At 46.0% G+C, this 18,161-nt stretch overlaps 9 protein-coding genes across 9 annotated transcripts; 1 reads left to right on the forward strand and 8 right to left on the reverse strand.

Annotated features, from left to right (window-relative positions):
• Nucleotides 1–202: 202 nt before the first annotated feature.
• CCR75_007054 (uncharacterized protein) lies at nucleotides 203–1,513 on the forward strand (the record flags this gene model as incomplete). Its single annotated transcript, XM_067965118.1, has 1 exon — nucleotides 203–1,513. The coding sequence occupies one exon, from the start codon at nucleotides 203–205 to the stop codon at nucleotides 1,511–1,513; it is 1,311 nt and encodes a 436-aa protein (XP_067820008.1).
• Nucleotides 1,514–2,064: 551 nt separating this feature from the next.
• CCR75_007053 (uncharacterized protein) lies at nucleotides 2,065–3,696 on the reverse strand (the record flags this gene model as incomplete). Its single annotated transcript, XM_067965117.1, has 1 exon — nucleotides 2,065–3,696. One exon carries the CDS (start codon nucleotides 3,694–3,696, stop codon nucleotides 2,065–2,067), a length of 1,632 nt encoding a protein of 543 aa, XP_067820013.1.
• Nucleotides 3,697–3,804: 108 nt separating this feature from the next.
• CCR75_007052 (uncharacterized protein) lies at nucleotides 3,805–4,215 on the reverse strand (the record flags this gene model as incomplete). The annotated part of the gene is made up of 1 exon (XM_067965116.1): nucleotides 3,805–4,215. The coding sequence occupies one exon, from the start codon at nucleotides 4,213–4,215 to the stop codon at nucleotides 3,805–3,807; it is 411 nt and encodes a 136-aa protein (XP_067820014.1).
• Nucleotides 4,216–5,557: 1,342 nt separating this feature from the next.
• CCR75_007051 (uncharacterized protein) lies at nucleotides 5,558–6,610 on the reverse strand (the record flags this gene model as incomplete). The annotated part of the gene is made up of 1 exon (XM_067965115.1): nucleotides 5,558–6,610. The coding sequence occupies one exon, from the start codon at nucleotides 6,608–6,610 to the stop codon at nucleotides 5,558–5,560; it is 1,053 nt and encodes a 350-aa protein (XP_067820011.1).
• A 708-nt stretch (nucleotides 6,611–7,318) lies between these two features.
• Nucleotides 7,319–8,548, reverse strand: CCR75_007050 (uncharacterized protein; the record flags this gene model as incomplete). The annotated part of the gene is made up of 1 exon (XM_067965114.1): nucleotides 7,319–8,548. One exon carries the CDS (start codon nucleotides 8,546–8,548, stop codon nucleotides 7,319–7,321), a length of 1,230 nt encoding a protein of 409 aa, XP_067820012.1.
• A 518-nt stretch (nucleotides 8,549–9,066) lies between these two features.
• On the reverse strand, nucleotides 9,067–9,642 carry CCR75_007049 (uncharacterized protein; the record flags this gene model as incomplete). The annotated part of the gene is made up of 1 exon (XM_067965113.1): nucleotides 9,067–9,642. The coding sequence occupies one exon, from the start codon at nucleotides 9,640–9,642 to the stop codon at nucleotides 9,067–9,069; it is 576 nt and encodes a 191-aa protein (XP_067819922.1).
• Nucleotides 9,643–9,990: 348 nt separating this feature from the next.
• CCR75_007048 (uncharacterized protein) lies at nucleotides 9,991–10,575 on the reverse strand (the record flags this gene model as incomplete). Its single annotated transcript, XM_067965112.1, has 1 exon — nucleotides 9,991–10,575. One exon carries the CDS (start codon nucleotides 10,573–10,575, stop codon nucleotides 9,991–9,993), a length of 585 nt encoding a protein of 194 aa, XP_067819921.1.
• A 478-nt stretch (nucleotides 10,576–11,053) lies between these two features.
• Nucleotides 11,054–11,920, reverse strand: CCR75_007047 (uncharacterized protein; the record flags this gene model as incomplete). The annotated part of the gene is made up of 1 exon (XM_067965111.1): nucleotides 11,054–11,920. The coding sequence occupies one exon, from the start codon at nucleotides 11,918–11,920 to the stop codon at nucleotides 11,054–11,056; it is 867 nt and encodes a 288-aa protein (XP_067819933.1).
• A 367-nt stretch (nucleotides 11,921–12,287) lies between these two features.
• CCR75_007046 (uncharacterized protein) lies at nucleotides 12,288–13,397 on the reverse strand (the record flags this gene model as incomplete). Its single annotated transcript, XM_067965110.1, has 1 exon — nucleotides 12,288–13,397. One exon carries the CDS (start codon nucleotides 13,395–13,397, stop codon nucleotides 12,288–12,290), a length of 1,110 nt encoding a protein of 369 aa, XP_067819932.1.
• Nucleotides 13,398–18,161: the final 4,764 nt, after the last annotated feature.

Below are 18,161 nucleotides of genomic sequence, written 5' to 3' on the forward strand. Positions count from 1 at the left end.
TCGATACCATAGAGCACGTCCCGACCTCACTCATCCTTAATGGCTTCCACCTGTCATTACTGCTGTGCCTTCCTTACTACATAAGAAGCAATAGCCTTCTTGAGCATACACTTTGTCGTATCGTCGTGATGCCCGCACCTGATACAGAGATGGTCATAACCTGATCAGCACCCGAGCAGAGAGAACAGTAAAAGTAGTGCCAATGGGATGCAATCAATCCAAGTCTGCGGACGTTGCGATTCCAGCAGATAATGTTACATTGAAGACTGCAGAGCCTGTAGCTGTGGCGCAAAAGGTCTCGCCACGAACCGAGGCGGACGAGGAGCAGCCTCAAGAAGAAGACGATTTCGTGGAAGAAGCACCGACAGTGTCCAAACCTATTGCGTCCGTACATGGTGCACCGACGATTGAAAAGGCGTCGACGTCGCCCAGCGTGGACGTTCCTGACACCGTGCGTGCCAACTTTTCATCGTTTAATATTTCATTCATTGATCCGACATTAAGTGCTCCCACGAGCGTGTCAACGGAGCCCAGTATAGCGTCAAGTAAAGCAGCTGTGGTCTCTCAGAAGGAGGTCCTATCGGTCGCCGAGTCTACAGCCGCAGCACCCTTTATGGAAAAGTCCGTTCATGTAAAAAGCGCTGTCGAGCTGTATCAGAAGCTTGTTGCTGACTTTGCTACTGGAGTAGTTTTGGATAATGTGGAAGCGGAGCCAATTATTGAGAGAGTGAATGTGATGGAGCCGACGCTGGACGAAGTCGAGGCTAAGGACCTCGTTGATAAGAAGGCCAATGTAGACGTGGTGGCTGAACAGGAGGTAATAAGTGTGGAGCTAATAGTCGAGGGGGCAAAGTCGGAGGGGGTGGCGAAGCTTTCTGCTGATAAAATTGATGAGCCGAATGCTATCGAAGAGACGGAGGAGCTGAAGCTGAATGAAAGTATTGAGGAAGTCACTGCTACGAATGAAGAATCTGTGGCGCATAATTTCAGTGATTTAATTGCGAAGGAGACTGCTACCTCTGAGATAAACGAAGTGAAGAGCCGTGAACTTTCTGCTGTTATCAATGCAGGGGGCGATTTCGTGGCTGCTAGTGAAAAGTTTGTGGATCAGGATGCCGAGTCTGTGGCTTTTAAGGCTGATGAACAAGCGGTCGAGGAGAGTATTCAACCTGAGAGTTCCGAGCTTGCAATGGATGAATCTGTTGATATTTTGATAGAAAAGTCTAATGATCAGGCTAGAGGGGAAAAGAAGGCATTTGATTCTACAAAGCGAAGTAATGAAATACAACCTTTTGAATTAGAGAAGGCATCCGTGATGATTGAAGAAACTGCCAAGATCGAAGACTCTGCTGAAGCATTAGAAGATTTGAAGCAGCCGAATGACAACTTTACCACGGTTAAGTCGGTAGCGACGCCTTCTGTAGTGGACAAGCAAATGAAAATAAGTACGGAGACGACCCCTGCCGTCCAGAACAAGTCTGACAATCGTATAACGTTGGATGATAGTGTTTAAGAGGACGTGAGCAGCCTTACACTGCTTATTAGCCCGTTGCTGTACTGGCGAGGTGATCAAGAAAGCGGGTTTGCCCGAGCCGACGTCATGACGCCTGCTTAGATGCCTCTGGTGTCCGATTAAGTGTAAAACTCGAGCCTCGCCGCGGTGTCGTCTGCCTATATAAAGATGTAGTTACTATACATTTTGTATGTAAACCAATAAAATGGCTTTTTTAGATATCATAACCCATTTTTACTGGAAAAACATAAGCAAACTTAAGTTTCTGAAGGCAGTGCGCTCTTGTTTTTTTTAAATTTGTACTTGTTAGCCATTCTCACAATGACTTTTGGAAGCCACTTCTAACTGTATAGAATTCGAAGAAGGCATTAAATCTTGAGTGCATGCGCTCTGTATGCTTCCATAAGACATGGCATGCTTTATCTGTACACGCTTTACAGCTTTCTACCACCTGCTGCGCGCTTTAAGCGGCGATATTTAGTGGAGCTAAATCAATGCAAATAAATAGCTAGAAATGTCATTTTTCGCGTCAATAAATGCAATACAATTATTTATGTGGTGATAAATTGATGAAAAATGACACATTCGTGTAGCTCTTGATGCTGAGCGACATAATGAAGAAAGGCTTCAAATGCTATCTGGCGGTGCTCGATCGTTTTTTTATTGCGACGACCTCGTAAGAACGTGCCCACAGTGCACTTGGGTAATTTGGGCAGATCACGTGCTGCTGGAACTTTCAGAGCTCGAAGCTGTTCAGCTAGCGATATAAATTGTGAGTAGCGCTTTGCCGTTGACATAGGCTGCTCGCTTGTCACGCTTTGAAATGCGTAAATGTGATACATAACGATGCCGTTCACTCGCGTGACACCCAGAATTTCGTATTTCACATGATCTTGAGAAAGCAAAAGTTGTTTTGGCTCGCAATCATCGGCCTCGTCGCCTCCTGACGCATCCGTAACCATCGATTTTGTGGAATGCGCTGACTGCGTGGATGCCACTGCGACATCATCGGTCCGTTCAGGAGAACATTCGAAAGGTAGCGACGTGGGACTTTTATGGTATTGGCCTCTAACAAGTAATTCGTTTCGCGCTTGAGGAGTCCCATTCGATGCAGTAAACAGCTCATCCCTCGCTTGATTGGTGGTCGCGTTTTCGTTCATATTATCTAATGCTTTGACTTTAAGAACCTCACTTGTATTGCAATCAGTGTTGGCCATCGTAGTGGTCACGTTGATAGCTTCACTGCGACGTTTGTCGCTCATCTTGGGATACTCTGGTGGGGTGAGAACAGGCACGTTACATAAGTCGTTCACAATATTAATATCTTTGGACCTCTCTGCACTCCTCGTCTGATTAATGGCAAGTTCCGGCTCGAAAGAGGCAGCGCTTGTCTCCACAAAAGCTTCAGTGGTAATGGCATTTATATCAGTCCGTTCCTCTTCAACTGTCTCCTCCCTCTCAGCTTCAGCTTCATTAGCTCTTTTGTTCGCACTATTCATCTCCTTGTCACCAAATTTGCTTTGCTTGGCCTCATTCTCAGCGACGCGAGGTTGTTCCGCGACATTTAAGTAGTTGCTCTCTTCAAGATCAGCAACTTCTTTCTGCGTCATTACTTTAGCCTCGCGCATCATTCCCTTCCACGTCATGTCTCTATTTTCACCCTCTTTTGTCGTCTCGAGCTTCTCCTGGGTCGTATCTTTGAGTCCTAACGTTTCAGCTGGCTCTCTTGCTTTCTCTTTCGTGTCCATACGCTTTGTCGTAGCGTCACACACTTTTTGACAAGGTTTGTTTCCAAATTGCGGATGCCGTGACTTCACAGATGACGGCTGGAATGATGTGCGCGAATGTGCCACTTCCTGTGCTTGCCGCTGAGCAACGTTTTCAAAGCGACCAATCAACAGAGCAACAGCATCGATCGACTGCGTGTCAACCTGAAACATTTGTTCCAATTGTACAGTCGCAATCTCTGCCATTGCAGACTCAGTCGCCTCCTTGTCAACGACAGGAGTGTCTGGGCCGACTGAAGCTTGGTCGCTTGGCCCCTCATTCGCTTCATCGGTGGTGCTTGACTCAACAGTCTCGGGTAAAGGCACATTAAGTAATATGCGACTCTTCGGCTCTACAATGTCGATTCCAGTAGCCCTCGTCTCCAGGCTTGGTGTTCCACTGTCATTTTTTCTCATCTCGTCAACCACTGTTTCTTTTTGCGTAGCTGTGTTGTCGACGGCACTTTTTCTCGATAACTCGAGCTTATCCTTTATACTTTCAGTGGCCGCGGCACTTTCATTATGTCATTTAGCAATAAGTGCGTCAATCTTGACGACATCTGTAGCTCCAGGCATATCAATCGTACCCGATGCCTCGTTGCTGTCAGCAGTCTCTTTTGGAGCCTGATCCCTTACGTCTGTATTCTTCGAAGCGGCGAAAGCTCCCTCCAATTTCACGAACTCGGAATTATTAGCCTTTGTCGCGCCATCATCAGTTTTCGTGAGGTCCTTAATAATATCTAGTTCAAGCTCCTTGCTTTTAACTCCTGTTTTGTCTTTAAAATCTGCGTCGTCAGCCTTAAGGTCATGCTTGGATTCTACTGAGGACTCTGTATCGAACGAGCAGTCCACACTTTCCACCTTGAACACCATCTCCGGCCTGGTCGATGCTACCGTAGTACTTGGCTTTATCCTCTTCTCGTGCTCCACCTCCATCGCCAAAGAATTTGTTAGGACGGTCTAAAATGCTTCCGGCGTGTCTTGGCGAATAATTGCAGAAACTTTTACCGGCATCAACCAAATCATTGAGGACAGGCTCATCTGGGACTGCAACCTTGTCACTGGTAGCCCAGATACACGTCTCAGCTGCGCGCTACGCTATAGGATCGGCCTTGTCCTGAATGTCCATCTGCATGGCTGTTAGCTTGTTCCAGCACCCTGATACTTGATGTCCCTTCTTCTGAAGCCTCGTGAACATTCTAACCTTTTTTGGGGCAGCTATTTCACACTCTCGCGGCGCAAGACTTGTTGCAGTCTCGACAATTCTTCGCTCAAATCAAGCTTCTTCAATTAAATTCACCTCTACTATTGTTGTGCAGCATTCAATGCCAGCGCGAGCAGCTGCATTATATCGTCTAAATGCTGCCGTAATCTCTTCAGCGTCCTATTCACAAATCTTTTTAGCTTTCTTTTACCATGTCCATGGCCAGGTGAAGGTGCTAGTTACTCTTTTCTCTCTACACAAAAAGTGGCAGCAGGTCGTATTCGAATTTGTTTTCATCGTGAATCCTCTACAACAAAATGTCAACACGCTGCTAACTCCATTGGTTTCAATAAAGTTCCAATGTCGTTGTTACTCACGGATTGTACAAACTGCTAATTTAAAAAATCCGTTGTGTTCAACTCTATAGCAGCCAATTTGTAACAGAGATCATGATCTCTTTGATGGCCTCATCAGCGACCTCTCCGATACTTCGTGTTTTCACGTAGTTTCAACAACTCACATTGCTCTTCGACTATTGAGCTTCTCGACCTTTTTCGATAGACACATTGCAGCAAGGTCTTGCACCACGAACAACATCGCAAATCTAAGTGGCTTTATTGAGACTTTCGCATGTACAGACTTCATCAGTCGATATTGTGCTTGCATGACAAACTCTGTGGCTGAAACCATAATCGGCTGGTGAAATGCCTTCTTCGTCTGAAAAGGCTAGTGACATTCTCTTTCCTGTGTTTTACCTTGTCATTTATGTTTCAGTGTACAAACGTCATATATTCCACAATTTTCATGAAGCTACTATGTGTACGCTGAGGCTCTATAGACAAATTTACGCGATTTCGCTTCATTTGTCGATTGTCTTTGGGTGGCAATATTACAGTCGTTTTTTTGGAGCAAATTGTAGCAAATAGTTACTTGGCAAAAGTTAGACTGGACAAAAGTAATGTCCGGAGTTTTTTGCGTAACACATTTAACAATATTTTAAAAGCAATCATAAATTCATCTTTTATTCATCACGAGATATAGATTGACTTTCTTGCATAGAATAAAAGTGTTTTCTTACCGACGCGCTATCAAAGTCGCTAAAATTGCCGTAGTGACTGCAACTGCGACGGATGAAACGGCGTAGCCGTTTTTGCATATTTGCTCGGAAACATAGCTAAACGAAGAAGCTGGCGCAGTCGTTTCCTCTGCAGCGACGACAGGATCGATAACCATCGTTTCTTCAACTTCAGAGTCGGTAGACGCCTCCGTTGCAGCCATCTTGATAATCTCAGCTTGAATATTTCTCTTATCTTGGTCATTCACAACCTCACTTTTATTCAACAAATCGGAGGTAGCAAATTGCTCTTGATCCACTTCCGAGATAACAGAGTTGGGCGTCATCAAATTTTCACGCTCATTACTTACGTCAATAGCCTTCACAGAACTTGTCAAAGCAGAAATTTCGCACGAAGCCGTGGTATCCAAACTACTCTTTTTTTTCATCACAGCTTCTATAGCTGGCTCCACAATAGACTCGTTTGACGCCTGAAAAGTCCCGCAAGCTTTCGCCTCGGCAAGAGTGACGGTCCCTTTGTCAGCTATCGTGGCGGTCTCTTCATCAGCTATCGTGGCGGTCTCTTTTTCAGCTATCGTAAGAGTCTCAGTCTCAGTCTCGGCCGCCAAGTCCAATGATTCAAGCTTGGCAGCGAGCCCTTCGCCAATAATTGGTCTGTTGTCACCAGTCGCCTCCATCTCGATCTTAACAATTGGCTCTTCAGGGATGTTTTTGATAGCAGTAGTATTTTTTTCCTTGCGCTCTTTTCTATAAGCCACTTGAGCAACTTTCGCTCTGACATCAGTGGCACCAGCGTCAGGAACCTTCGCGGCAGAGTCGATTTTAGTCTTGTCAATTATCTCTGCGTCCTGAGTTGCAGCGGCCAGTACATAAGTCGACCTCGCGACGGCCAATTCATCGTATGCCTCAGACTCAAGCGTCTGCTTGGTCATGAATCTTTCTCCACGGACTCGAGCACAAATATTGACAGAATTTTGCAAAGGTTGGACGAGGGGCACTACGGCCGACGTCTCGTCCAGCAGATTGCAATAATACCAGAAAGAAGTCGGCATTGTCGATATCGATGGCAGATTCAAAGAGCGAAAGACTACAGTTAAAAGGATTATGAGGGCAGGAGAGCTCCTTCCACCCTTTAATAATTCGTTCGTTTAACACCAAAATTTACTAGAAAGGAGGCATTGATGCTTCTGATTGGCTATACATATTTAGAAATGTAGGACTCGAAAAGTACACATACGGAAAATTATGTTATAAATTTTGATCGAGCAAAGATTATGTCATTTGGTATAGTCGGTACATAAGGCAATATCGAAGGATAGTCAGCCTAAACGCATGAAAATTGGCCGAACCTAATATTGTTCTTAGTCATAAACCACGTCAGGACAGCCGTTAGCCAAGAGGTGATTAGTTGACGACATGATTGCAATACTGGTCTACAAAGCATTTGAACGGCGTGACAGCTGTTGCAAAGCGCGTGTACAGCATTCTGCAGTCGAGCCTCAGAACTAAATCATCCTCGAACAAATCGACGACGCGATCAAATGGAAAAAAAATCTACTTTCATTGTGCGTGCAGCTTACAGTGCGTTTTCTTATCATCAAATTTAACAGCTAGATTACCTTGCGTTTTGAGGATATAGACTATCGTATATTATCAATGCGTTATAAGAGCTACTGAGAACTTCTTTAAAAATGGCATCGTGGCTAGTAGTAGACTAATACAGACAAAACATAGATGCGACGATTGACATAGATGTGTACTCACTGAGTGAGAAAAGTTTGGAACGCGGCGCTGTCATGCAGCTCGCAGTGTTCGGTAATGTAGCGTAGTATGCTTGAAAATTGCAGCTGGCGCTCTTCAATCGTCGTTTTGCTCTGTCGACCTCGCACAAAGTGTATCACACCGGCTCGAGATAAATGAGGTAGCTCGTCCGAAGCCGGGAGATAGGATTCTTTAAGCTTTAGATACATTTCAAGGAACTGCGAGTAACGGCGGTGTAGCATTGTTGGCCACTTGGTGCTATCTGCAGTTTCGTTCATAAGTTGGACGTGGTACAAGATCACGCCATTGACTGTGGACGTATCAACAATAGCGTAGATTGGTCGTCTCAGCTTTTGTTTGTCTGAATGCGGCGCCTTCATGCTAGGAAAATAAACGCCAGAGTTCGCGTGTTCTACCTGCAAGCTGCTTTGTGTCTCAGATACTGCTTCATATCGTACTTGATCCTGCTCGCCCGATACGGTATTGTCGATGACTTCTTGTACAATTGCCGCAACGGTCTCTTGAATTAAAGCCATATCATTTAAATAATCGCTTGTGGTATGTAAAGTAAGTTCATTGTGAGGCACTTGATCAACCGCAGCGATCGTGTCCGTGATCACGTTTTCCTTCACATCAATCGTCTCCGACAAGGCAATTGTGCTGATGTCGCTGTGGTGGCTGACTATGGACGCGTCCAAGTCATTGATCAGCATGTCACTTAATTCGGTTATCGCTGACGCACTTACAGCGCTGCTCTCACCAACAAAGGTTATTGGTGACGACTCAGGCTCCGTTAAACAGCTTCCGCTTGGTGTATGTGCTGGATCGACTATAGTACGAGAAGAAGCTTCTCTAGCTCCTGACCGTTCCTCTGCAATCGGGAGAAGCTCGATGGGATCGCCTGCCACTGCACAAGTCGAAGATGCAGGTGACTTTATCTCTTCCGAAACTGAAGTGCTGCTTCGACTAGATGTGCTGCCAATTTCGGACAAGTGGATGAAGGAAAATGTGAAGGCGCTTACCAAACCATGCACTGGTTCACCGTCAGAGCTGCCGACGAGGTCAAGACTGTCCGAGACAACAAAAGATGGAAGCTCTTCTCGATTATTCGTGCTTCGGGATCCGCTACAAAATTTTGATTCCTGCGCGTGATACGACGGCGTGGAAGGGTGGAGAGGCCTGGCGAAGCTGCCACGATGCGTCACGTCCTTGGAGTTTTTGCATCCCATCGGAAGCAAGTGATAGCGAATAGAGAGCGACGGACTTTGTGTTCAATTAGCCGGACAGGCGGCAATACAAATTTGGGTGACGCTCGGACAGGCGGACAAATAGAATGTATCAACGAAGGATGATATGCGGGGTGTGTATTGTCGGTATCAACATCAAGTGCGTTAAAGGGTTAAGTCGCCAGTCTGCTGGCATCCCCATACCGTGGTATTCTGGACACGAAACCATAATCTCTACCGAAGTCTCTAAGAGCCTTAAACTGACTGGTATTACTCATCTTCACGTAAGCGCAACGTGACGTTTCGGTATGAAAAGGCATCTGTTGTTTCAGCACCGGAAAATTGAGTGGAGCAGAGCTTTTCTAGATACGGTAGAGGATCTTTCCGTCAATATATTTGTCGAGGACACCAACTGATCCTGCTATGCGTCAACTTTTGTATTGAAGCAATACTCTATAATGACCTTATAAAAATGATAAAATGTGTTTAACTGTTAAAGCGCCTTTGTTCCACTTTATCTATTAAGCTAGCAAAAACTTCGTAAAGGTTTGGCTTTTGACTGCCACGGGATTCTTCGATAGGGCGTTTAATATTCTGACAAATTGCTCCATGCGCTCCTTTAGAATTATCCTGTCGGAGCGTCCGCAAAAATACGTCCAAGCATTCGCCTTGGGCATCTCCGGCAATGCCGGACGTGACTCGCCACCGACCAATAATTGGGAAATCCCCGCATGCAATGCTTTAAAGTCGGAGTAGCGCTTGACAATGCGCACCGAATAAGTCGAGTCGTTTGTGCTTGTGCCACAAAAGTGGTAAAAGATGACACCATTCCCGTCAGCAGCGACTTTGACAACATCAAACGTAATCACGCCACTTGGTAGCTTGCTTTTAATAACCCCATCTTCTTCTATAATTGGCTCACGCTCATTTGCAAGCCTTAATGAATTCAGGTCACGACTTCGCTTGTCCATATGTCCAGTGACGCGTATTGGGCCAACGTCTTGTCCCCCTGGGCGTTTAGCGATCAACAGTTCAATAGCTGAGTTCTCATTACGCCTGTGCAAGTGAGCATTGATCGTGGATTGCGAACATCCCATAGCTGCCGAAAGAGTCTTGGCGGGTCTAAAGCAAGATTTAGAGTGGGTCTTCCTCTATAACGCTCATTTTCAAGAGGTGGTAAAGTATGCGGCCGTACTTTCTGCTTAATTTATTTCTGCTATGTTGCTTACGCTAGTAATTGAATAAGTATATTTTGTAGTTCTATTAATTTCACTTCAGATAAAATTCTTCCGCAATCTTTTCACATGTTGTCAACCCTTCGTAACTTAAAGTGTACAAACTTACTTTAAGATATAAAATTAGTAAATGTTCACTTCAGATGAAATTCTCCCGCAATCTTTTCACATGTTGTCAACCCCTCGTAACTAAAAGTGTACAAACTTACTTTAAGATATAAAACTAGTAAATGTCTTATTCTGGAAGGCGATCGGATGAGCTGCAATTGCGTTTAGTATTTTGACAAACTGCTCCTCACGTTCCTTCACCACCTTTTCGTTGCCACGTCCTAGCAAACATGTCACCGCGTTAGCGCGAGGCATAGGCGGTAGTGACGGGTATGTCTGGAACTTATCCTCGTCCTTGATTCTAAGATTTATTTCGCTTGACATAAGCTTGGAAATTACCGCGTGCATCTTCTTGAACTCGGAGTACCGTTTACACACATGATTCTCCTGAGTGGGATCCGCTGGGTTGGAGCCGTCAAAGTTGTAAAAAGCCACGCCGTATTCATTAATGCAAACTTCTCCGGGAAGAAATCGAAGGGCAAAACCAGAAGTTTTCGCTTTGAAAATCGGCGTCCCCATTATAGGGGCAAATTGGGACTCAGCATTGATTCCATCAATCGATATTTGATGAGAAAGCTGCTTGTTATCCGTCTTTGCCACCATTTCGCTCATAGCCGGCTCCAACGTTTCTATTTTAGCCATATTAAACATCTCGTGTTCGTTTGTCTTTGATTGAGAGCAGCCCATGCTGGTTTAGGATACGGATATAAATAGAGCAAGTGATTTGGGTAGAACCGGAACAAATATAAAGTGAGTCTTGTCAAGTCTTAAATTTCAAGGTGCCTGTCGTCGTGGTCAATCACAGATATACATGGCGTGCCGCTGTCAAGCAGGAGTGCTGTCTCGGCAAGACGTTGCTCTTTATTACGGTAGAGTGATGGACGATAGCTGTCATTTGATGTCACGTCAGCCATAAGCGCGGTTCATTTCACCATTAGCTAAAATTAGTACCACGTGGTTACGAGCGAAGAAACGACTGCATCAAGCGTCGAACCCAGCGAAAAATTAGAGCCGTGAAGCTTTAGGTGGTAATTCAAATTTCTTCTTTAAACGTTGCACCGTAGAATTTAGTGAAACTGCTAAAAGCTGGAGTGGGATTCAGTTCGGTAAGCTCATCGAAATCAAATATACATTAATAAAAGTGCATATTCTATTGCCTTAACGCCTATGCCTGAACCAAAAAGGCTTTCCATACGTTGCTCTCAAAAGCCGCCGGGTGCGTGGCAATGGCATCAAAAAAGGCAGTGAAGCGTGTTTTGCGATCCTCTAGCATCTGAACATTCTTACGGCCCTGTAAAAAGGACGCCTTGGGCAGCGTCGGCAGCCGAAATGACTGGTCATTCGCCAATAGCTCAGCTAACTGCGCGTGCAAGGCCTTAAAGTCTGAGTAGCGCTTCGACACACGCGTGTCATTGTCCGGGTCACTCTCGTCAGTGATGCGGAAATTGTAAAATGCAACACCCTTAACGAACGACACATTAATAGGCGTAAAAGTCAAGGAGCATTCAGTACCAGGCTTGACTGGGGTTGCAGCTATGCTGGTCTGCAGGACCTCAACCAACGGATCCTCTTGAGCTGGGGCATCCTCTGATAGTTCCGCAACAAATTTTAATTTAGACATGTCTTCAACAACAGCAGGCTCTGATTCCGAAGGCTCTTGCTTTGCCTCCACTATGGACTCATCCTTTCCAGAGCCCATGTTGAGGTCCTCTGCCACAGCGACTTCCTCGACCTCCGTGAAAGGATTCTCTGCCATAGGAGCTTCATGTGCTTGAGTTGCTACTTGCTCGATCAATTCGGTAGTAAGTGCAGTAACTTCCGCGACCTCGTCGGCCTTGTGCGTTAAGCTAGCCTCCGCACATAATCCGACAACGGATTCTTCTTTTGTGAGGGATTCCTTTACTGAATGATAAGCAAGTGTCAATTCATCCGCTGAAGGTTGCGAGGCCTCGACCTTCTCGCCAACTTCTGAGGTCACCAGGACTGAGGCCTCAATTGGGGCATTGCGCTCCACAACCTGATCGGTTGACATCTTGGATTGATGGCAGCCCATACTAGAACTAAATGGATAAACTCGAGCTTTGTTAGAATTGAGCAAATTCGAAAATGAGTGTAGTCATCCCTTCCGTACGGCTTAAACAATTCGGCGCTTTTCCTGCTCTAATGGCAGAGACAATCTAATTAACGGCGCCGTAGAGGTATAGTACCGCGTATCTCAAAGCCATTTATCCCGCCTTGCAATAGTACTTGCCACGGCTGCGAGCCACATGCGGTGATTAGAAGCGTTTCATATGACCAATTGTCGCTGCTTAAATAAATTTATGCTAACATGTATTTCTTATAATTATAAGCTTTGTCGCCGATGCTGCAGCCAGCGCTGCTGGAATAATTTCAATGTTTTACTTGAGAAAAGCTGTAAAATAGGCGCTTTGCGATGCCAGTGGATGCAGCGCAATGGTGTTGAGCATTTCCACAAATATCTTTTCACGCTCATGTAATACATTTTTGTCGTTACGGCCCTGCAAAAATGACGTACCGGGCATGCTAGGGAGTTCCTCTCCGCTCATAATTTTAGCCATTTCTGCATGGAGCAATTTAAACTCAGAGTACCGTTTGGTCAGCAGCAATTCTTCGCTCTCTCTCTTGTATCCGACAATGTTATAGTATGCCACCCCGATGGTAAATGAGACTTCATTAGCAACAAACATCCAAGAAAAAGTTATATTAGTCGTCGAGGCCGTCGTATTGTCGACAGAGCTAGCAGAAATCTCCACTAGCTTTTCTTTAATGTCCTCAGCCTCCATCTTAGGTTTAATAAAGTCTTCATTCTTTTTCGCAGCCAGTTCGCCCAAAGTTTCCGCTTGTTCGGCTTCAATCACGACTCTATTCTCAGATGAAAGCACTTTAATAGAAATGGACTCGTTTTCAGCGACGGGTTGATCCATCCTGACGGGTTCATTAACCGCAGTGGACAAGTCTGAAGGGATGGGTTGATCCACCCTGACAAGCTCATCAACCGCGATGAACTCATTTGCAGTGGCGGGTTGATCTACCCTGACGGGCTCATTAACCGCAATGGACTCGTTTGCAGGGACAGGTTGATCGACCTTGATAAGCTCATCAACCTCGATGGACTCGTTTGCAGGGATGGGTTGATCCAGCTCAACAACCGCGATGGGCTGATCCACCCTGACGGGCTCAACAACCGCGATGGGCTCATTCATCGCAACGACTGCCTGAATTTCGACAACCTTGACATTAGGCGCTTCAATGGCGGGTAAGTCAAGCAACTGCTCAGTCGGCTTCGCGTCAACAAACGCAGCAACTACATGTTCCTCCTCATTCGATTTCCAACCTTTTGGCGGTGAGATGCTAGAGTTCGTCGCCTCGTTATCGTCTAACATGATTTCAGTGAATGCGAGATCAAACGAATTTAAGCCACATTCAGACGAAGATGCTGTGGTCGGCTCGATAATGACGTCCTTCGCTTTGGATTGACTGCAACCCATTTCTGATAAAGCTATATGTAGATTTTAAATGATAGATATTTCGCAATGCTGAAATGAGCAAATTTCAAAGTGACCTGCCTGCCGCTTGGCTTATCGGCGAAGAATTTTCCGTGCTCGAAGCCGTTTTCGCACCGCAAAAGTCGCACATTAGGGATACGAAGAGAACCCGCTGATGAAAGAGTATCGAGTTTAGCGACAGGCAGATTTCGCTGCTAGAAGCCTCCTTTCTAGTATACTTTCACAACTGATGAGCGACCAAGCTGTTAAGACTTTTTGCTTATACCAATAAGAGCCACTTCTGTGTACAAGAACTGTTCAGCTAGGACTTGAAGTAAGGCAGCGAGAGAGGAGATTTTATCGGAAAACTACCATTCACAATGAAAATTCCGATCCTAACGGCCGGGAAACCGAATAGTGTCATGAGTATTGGTGCTGCAGGGAAAGCCGCAACCGACAGGTCGCCATAGAATTTGGTGTCTAACATAGCCCAAAGACAAAAATTATATCTGAAAAATCCAAAAGCTTCGAAATTGCTTCAAGGAGATTATAATACTTTTCACTACCTGGGCGCATTTCGTCACTCGTTAAAGTTTGCAATATTAAAATGTCGGACCGCAAATGAAAAAAAATGCACTATATAATATGCTTAAGACCGATTGAATAAAATTACTGATTAGGTTCGTTAGATGTACCACGAAATAGTTAGAACACCAATGATCGTAATTAGTGCGGATGAAATTAACAATTAAAAGGAGTTAAGTAATATATTATCTAAATGGTAAATCATATTTGGAGAATATTACCTTACGTGGTAAAGTTCTAAAAACTTATCCATTTGGTAGATATAGACCATTATATCTACTTTCTCCGCGGTCCAGTCAGCGCTAGACGCGCGCAAAGAAAAAAACAGATAAGACTTAGTATTAAGTAGATAGAAAAGAAAAACTTAATTATATTAATACAGTTTTTAATTAACCCTCTTTAAAGCAAGTGGTTTGAAAAGAGTCTTCCTCTGCACGTACTAGTGTACGTGAAGTGACGTGAGACACCACTCACACTGAGGCAGTGCGAAGTGGACTTGTACTGAAGCAGTACAAGTCAGTAGTGCTCCGTTACACCCTAGCACAGCGAGGAAGTGATTTAACCTGCTTCTCTTGCGTGCAGTGATGTAGTTGTGGTGGGTGCGTTAGCGACCTCACCCAACGCACTAAGTACTCTGGTTAAGTGTCGTCACGGGAGCGGTAATCCGGCTCCTCGTGCGCACTCACCAAGTTGGAAGTAGTTTTCAGACTGATTTATATTTAATCGGATTAAATACAAATACCTATTTTTACCAATTAAAATGTCATCTCTATAGATAACACTTAATATGTATTGCGAGCGTATCTTTCTAGATACCTCGCGTAACGACGCTAGCCGTCATCACGGATGACGCTGGGCGCCATCCCTCCTTATGTGAATGCACCCATGTGCATCACATACACATCACATACACAAGGGTTGGTCACAAATGTGCACCACACCCGAGTGCTGGGTCTAATTACTATTATTTAGTGATTGACTACCCCCTTAAGTACACCAACTGTACTTAACGGGGACTGTGCAACATTAGGGCAACTTTAGCACGCTACACCATCCCCCTCTTTAAGAACGAATTTACATTTTTAAATTCGTCAAGAAAGGAACTGCGAGCAGCTTTACGCGCCGCTAGTTCACTCAATTACTCTAGCGCACGTGTTTCCATACACGGCGCCCAAGATGCCACCTAAAAGGGGCCACGTTGGTGGGTCGTCTGCGAAGACGCCCACTCAACCTCACACGAAGCGCACGCGCCGCGTTAACACGCCGGCAGCGTCTAAGTCGAAACGCCGACAGCTACTGCTGCTGTCGCGTTAACGGGGCGAAAGGGTCCATCCCACTTTAACAGTGAGGATGTTGATCCGTCGCTCATTGTCGACTGCAATGAGTCGACACCGTTGCGGTCTTCTCATAGTAGTGATGCGGACAACGAGCTCATGAGGAAGGATGATGGCGGATTATTGCCCATCCAAACTTCTATTATGGCTCATAACATAAAGAAAGCAGCATTTTACGAATGCTGTCTCGTCGTCTGCGCTGGATAGCGCAGCGAAATATAATTAGAGCGCTGTTCATAAAGGCGCACCCGCTTCTCCGTTGGGTATAATCACAACGCCTTATGCTCAGACCATATTCCATAATGTTTCTGACATAGAGGATTCGGAGCCTAAAGTTCCGTCGACGACACGTGAACGTGCTCAGTCGGTGTCACAAGCCAGTCGTTTCGAACGTGACTATGTGACGGATGGCATATCACTGATGCCCCCTCCATCTAAATGGCCTCGTTTATACGGGCCAAGAGCGTCGCTCCTAGAGCGCGCTCTTCTAGACGCTCATAAAAACTATGGCGTCTTTGAATTATTAAAGGCTCAGGGGAAATCGCTTGGGCGTATTTTCCCGATCCCGATCGTGTTCCGACCAATACGAGGCAGAATTCCTGCGCCGCATTCATCCGCATTCCGATGCGATAAAACAGCGGTCGCAGCAAATTAATTTTGCCCGCTTGCGTCTGAAAGAAATCATGGGCGGTACTGTACCCCCTGTTTTTTCTCACAACGCTATCCATTTGAGACTAGCGATGAGGCCTCAGCTGGTGCTCCTTTTCATAGGCAGCCACCAAACCACCAAGCTGGGCACATCAATACGTAGGGTATCAATCGGTTCCCAAGAGTCGAAACTCTTCGGGTAACCTTTCCATTGGGCGAGGATCTGATGCCTTTGCCTCACGGAGCGGTGGAATGCAGCCTTACAACAAGAAAGCGTTGATTCTCACCCGCATCCATCCGTTCAGGCGGCGCCCGATAGGAGTGGCGATCTCGCCCACCTACTCGCGGCCGCCTTACCTTCGTCCATTCAGTTACAGGCGTTTAGCGCTGCTGAACGACGTATTGCGGATCTTGAGGGTCAATTCTCGCGACTGACCTCGGTTTTCAATGTATAAGCGGAAGCTCGTCAAGGTTGTGAACGCCTTAAGACATGCGTGGACCTTATGAAGAAGATAATGCTGAGAGATCCACGTTACTCGCGTGATGTTCCTCGCTCTCCAAGTCCTGTTCGTGGTGGAAGAGTCAATCGGTTGATAGTTTTTCACGTTCACCGTCCCCCACCCGAACGATGCTCGATTCACAGTCGGCGTCACCATCGATCTCCTTAGCCAAATGGGGAATTGTGACCTCATTTGGGTCTACATACCGTTTCAGACGACCCACGTAAAATATGGGGTGCGTCTTCATATACGGGGATGAGTGAGCCTATAATTTAGGTCTCCAACCTCTTCAACCACCGTGAAGGGCCCATTGAAACGCGGCAACAACTTCGTAGTACCTCCAGGTAGTACAAAAAATTAAATTTTTAGGTAAGGTAACAGTACTTATGGTACTTTTTCGCCCACTCTAAAGCGTTCGTTATTTTTGCAACTATTTTGGTCCCCAAATTCTTTTTGCTTGCCCTGTGCGCTTGCCATTGCGTCACGGACTTTACGTGTTATAGCTAATCGCTCATCCACAAAGCGTTGAGCCTCGCTCACGCTTTTAGCATTAAACTCGCCTATGATACCGCCAAGAGGTCGGTCATAAGGCGTTGTTTTATTGACCACTGCTAAACTGGCAGGGTCACTAGGGCAAGTTTTAGTCGTTGAGATGATACCCTCATGGGTCATCGTCATATTGACGAAACTATGTCCCTCTTTCGCACCGAGCATAGTGAGGGGCCCTCCCCCACTAAGACTCGGGCTGCGCACAAACGAGACTGGCGTCCGAGGATGGCGCAGTCCGTTAATATAAAACGGTGTTTTACCCGCACTGGCGTGGACACTGTTATTTATAGCGAACTCCACAAAAGGCAATTGCTTGCTCCACGCTTCAAGAGTTGCTATAGTGCGCAAGACATCCACCCACGACCCGATTGGCACGTTTTGTTTGGCCATCTGTCTGGGGATGATATGCGGTCGACATGTGGAGCTTGCTACCAAGCAGCTCGAACACATGTCGCCAAAAACCAGACGTAAAACGTGGATCCCGGTCCGATACTATGGACTCGGGCATCCCGTGTAGTCGGTATACATGATTCAGGAACAAGAGCTGCCTCCTTGCCTGTGATCGATGTCTTACATGGTGCTAAATGCACCATTTTGCTCAGTCTGTCTACAAAGACGACTAGCCCTGTCCGACCCTTATGATCGGGCGGCATGCCAAACATGAAGTCCAGACTTACTGACTTCCAACAGTTGGTTGGAATCGGTAGCGGCTTCAGTGGCGCACTGCTGGACGGTGCAGGCTTAATGCGCTGACACTGTTCGCAAGAGCGAATATAGTTGGCCACCCATCTATATAGGTGTGGCCACCAAAATTCCTCTGACACTCGTAAGAATGTCTTTTCACGGCCCAGATGCCCACTAGATGGTGCATCATGGAGCTCGTGAAGGATCATCAACTTGAGATCTGTGTCATGAGGCACATAGATTCTCAAGGGATCACAAGGTGACAGCTGATGCCATAACAGGCCATCGCTGTAGCTAAAGCGATTGAGCTTAGCTTTCAGGTGCGACGGAAGGGAAACCTTTCGTCCACCGAAGTGATCCAACAGCAGGCGACAGTGGTCGTCCTGACTGTAGCTCTCTTTTATCTCAGAGGCCAATGAGCTCGTCACGTGGTATGCCTTCATGGCTGCCAACGTCGACGGCTGAAA

The sequence above is a fragment of the Bremia lactucae genome, linkage group LG4 (assembly GCF_004359215.1).
Source record: "Bremia lactucae strain SF5 linkage group LG4, whole genome shotgun sequence".
NCBI lineage: Eukaryota > Oomycota > Peronosporomycetes > Peronosporales > Peronosporaceae > Bremia > Bremia lactucae.